The sequence below is a fragment of the Borostomias antarcticus genome (assembly GCF_949987555.1).
Source record: "Borostomias antarcticus genome assembly, chromosome: 6".
Taxonomy (NCBI): domain Eukaryota; kingdom Metazoa; phylum Chordata; class Actinopteri; order Stomiiformes; family Stomiidae; genus Borostomias; species Borostomias antarcticus.
In genome coordinates, this window is record NC_140239.1 from 25,885,160 (window position 1) to 25,887,659 (window position 2,500).

The 2,500-nt window shown below is 44.7% G+C and overlaps 1 protein-coding gene across 1 annotated transcript in view; it reads right to left on the bottom strand.

The window, feature by feature from the left end:
- Positions 1-1,269: 1,269 nt before the first annotated feature.
- The window catches only part of hadhb (hydroxyacyl-CoA dehydrogenase trifunctional multienzyme complex subunit beta), a 6,563-nt gene continuing 5,332 nt past the window's right edge, over positions 1,270-2,500 (bottom strand). The window contains exons 15-16 of the mRNA XM_084439361.1: positions 2,461-2,500; positions 1,270-1,681 (exon numbers count right to left, since the gene is read on the bottom strand). The exon at positions 2,461-2,500 is cut by the window's right edge and continues 125 nt beyond it. Coding sequence (XP_084295487.1) covers positions 1,646-1,681; positions 2,461-2,500 — 76 coding nt within the window. The 3' untranslated portion in view covers positions 1,270-1,645. The remainder of the gene's footprint in view (positions 1,682-2,460) is intronic.

A 2,500-nucleotide genomic window follows, 5' to 3' on the forward strand; every position in this document is an offset into this window, starting at 1 on the left:
CCAACCAGAATACTGCACGTGACTCTTGATGTCTCTGAAGACAGGCAGTGCACCTCATAGATCCTCTGCAGCTGCAAGACTACGGAAGAGCATTAGGGCCAACAACTGAGTTTATTATTTTTTTAAGCTTCTGAGTTTAAAGTCAGAATTTCTGGCTTTAAAGTCAGAATTTCTCACTTTAAAGTCAGAATTTCTCACTTTAAAGTCAGAATTTCAGAGAAAAAAGTCAGAAATAATTTCAGAGAAAAAAGTCAGAATTTCTGACTTTAAACTCAGAAGCTTAAAAAAAAAAAAAAAAAAAACTCAGCTGTTGGCCCTAATGCTCTTCCGTAGCAAGACCCCTAAATTAGAGATAGATATATAACATTATAAGCCTGAGATGACTTAGTGCATGCATGCACGCGCGCGCGTGCACACACACTCCAGAACAAGCAGACGGAGGAAGTGTGTGAGTCAAGTGGTGCTTTCAGCAGGTGCCACCTGCGAGAACCGAGTAGGAAGAGATGAAAGTCTGTTTCCTCTCCCCCCCACCCCCCTCCTTTATATCTCTCTCTCCCTCTCTCTCTCTCTCTGTACCCCCCCCCCACACACACACACACCAAACCCCATCTAACCCCCACCCCCCCTCGGTGATTGAGTGTAGTGAGGTAGATTTGTAGTGACAGCAGCGGGCGCCTTCTCCAGTCAAACTCCATAAAAGGCTCCTCCTGATCAAAGGTTCCGTTGAGGCGCTGGGGAGGCGGGGAGAGAGAGCGCCCGACGCGTCGGCGTGTGTGTGTCTGCGCGTCTCGCAGGGTTGAGGTGGTTTGAAGCTTTTAAAACAAAACCCCTCTCCCACATGCCACCGCTATTTACATTTGAGCTCCGTTTTGCCTCGGCGGTAAAACATTGGTTTTCCATCCCCTCGCCTGTACCTTGTGACAGGCTGGCTGCATTAATGAACTCCGCGCCTCTCACACACACGCACGCGTTGTTGCACACTCTCTCACGCGCGCGCACACACACACAGCAGAGGCTGGGGAAATTAAATCTTAGATTTGTTGTAAACGGAAATGTTAAGTGAGACACTTGTGTTCACGAGCCACAAATTGTGGGGGTGCAGTTCCTCCGTAACTTCACGTTCTATTGGAAGAGACTTTACCAAACTTCAATATACATTTTATGTCCGTATCCGTACATAAATTCTTCCCTTGAATGACACAAACAAGCCATAACATTGGCAATTTTTAATTTCAGTCAGTAAGTTGTCATAAACAAACCACGGCATCATCTAGTTTATAACAGACCATTTATTTAGCTGTAAGAAAGACAGAGTATAAACATAACACTAGAAGGACAACCCGCTCTGACTGATCAAAGCTCTATGATACATTACTGGCTGTGGCACTTCACTGATCGAGGCCAGAGAACGTCACTGCGACGTTGAGCCCAAGCATCAAAGCAACGGCCCCAGTGTAACACAGAGATAAATTACACACTCATTCAGTATGGCCACACATCCAGTCCTTTCTCTCTCACACACGTACTGACACCTGTCAAGGCAAAGGGGTGTTAGTATGTACAGTCTGCTCCTGTGTGAGTGTGTGTGAGTACTCTTCTCTTGTGTGGAATACATCTTCAATCTTCTTAGACTCGGTCCCGGCCTCTACTGTGGGTAGGCCTCGACCACCATGGCGTGACCCTGCAACACACGCACACACACACACGCATGAGAGAGAGAATGGCTGCCTCTGCCATACAGACACTACATCAACATCAAGCTTTACATAAATGGGTTTGTTGGAGAGTAAGGAAGGTGTGTGTTTTTCCTATTTATATATATATATATATATATATATCAGTGGAAACAAAATCCTCAGCTCACTTTTTGGTGTCATAAAGGGTGTGCACACTTGTGTACATATATTTTACATTTTGACTCTTAATAAATTACCACAAATGTCTAAAAAACTGTTTTCACTTTGTCATTATTGGCTGTTGTATGTAGATATTTCAGGCAAAAAATGAACTCAGTCTATTGTAGAATAAGTCTGTTAACGTAATAAAACGTGGAGAAGGTAAAAGGGGTGTGCAGACTTTCCTGCTTGACTGTATATATAATAAGTGTGTGTGTGTGTGTGTGTGTGCGCACGCGCGTCAGACTAAGAGGAGAAAGAGAAGCAGTGTGGTGTGTGTGTTATCACGCTGTACAAAAATGTATTTGTAGGAGAACGAAGGTGTATGTTTTTCCTATTAGGGAGTGAGTGTGTGTGTGTTTGTGTGTGTATGAGAGTGAATGCATGTGAGAGTGTCAAACTAGGAGGGAGGAGACAGAAGAGAGAGAGAAAAGAGAGGAGAGATGGATAGATAGATAGAGAGAGAGAGAGAGACAGACAGACAGACAGAGAGCAAGATGGATAGAAAGAGAGAGAGAGAGAGAGAGAGAGAGAGAGAAAGATGGATAGAGAGAGAGAGAGTTACCTGTCCTCCAGCGGCGCACGCTGCTACCAGTGCGTACTGA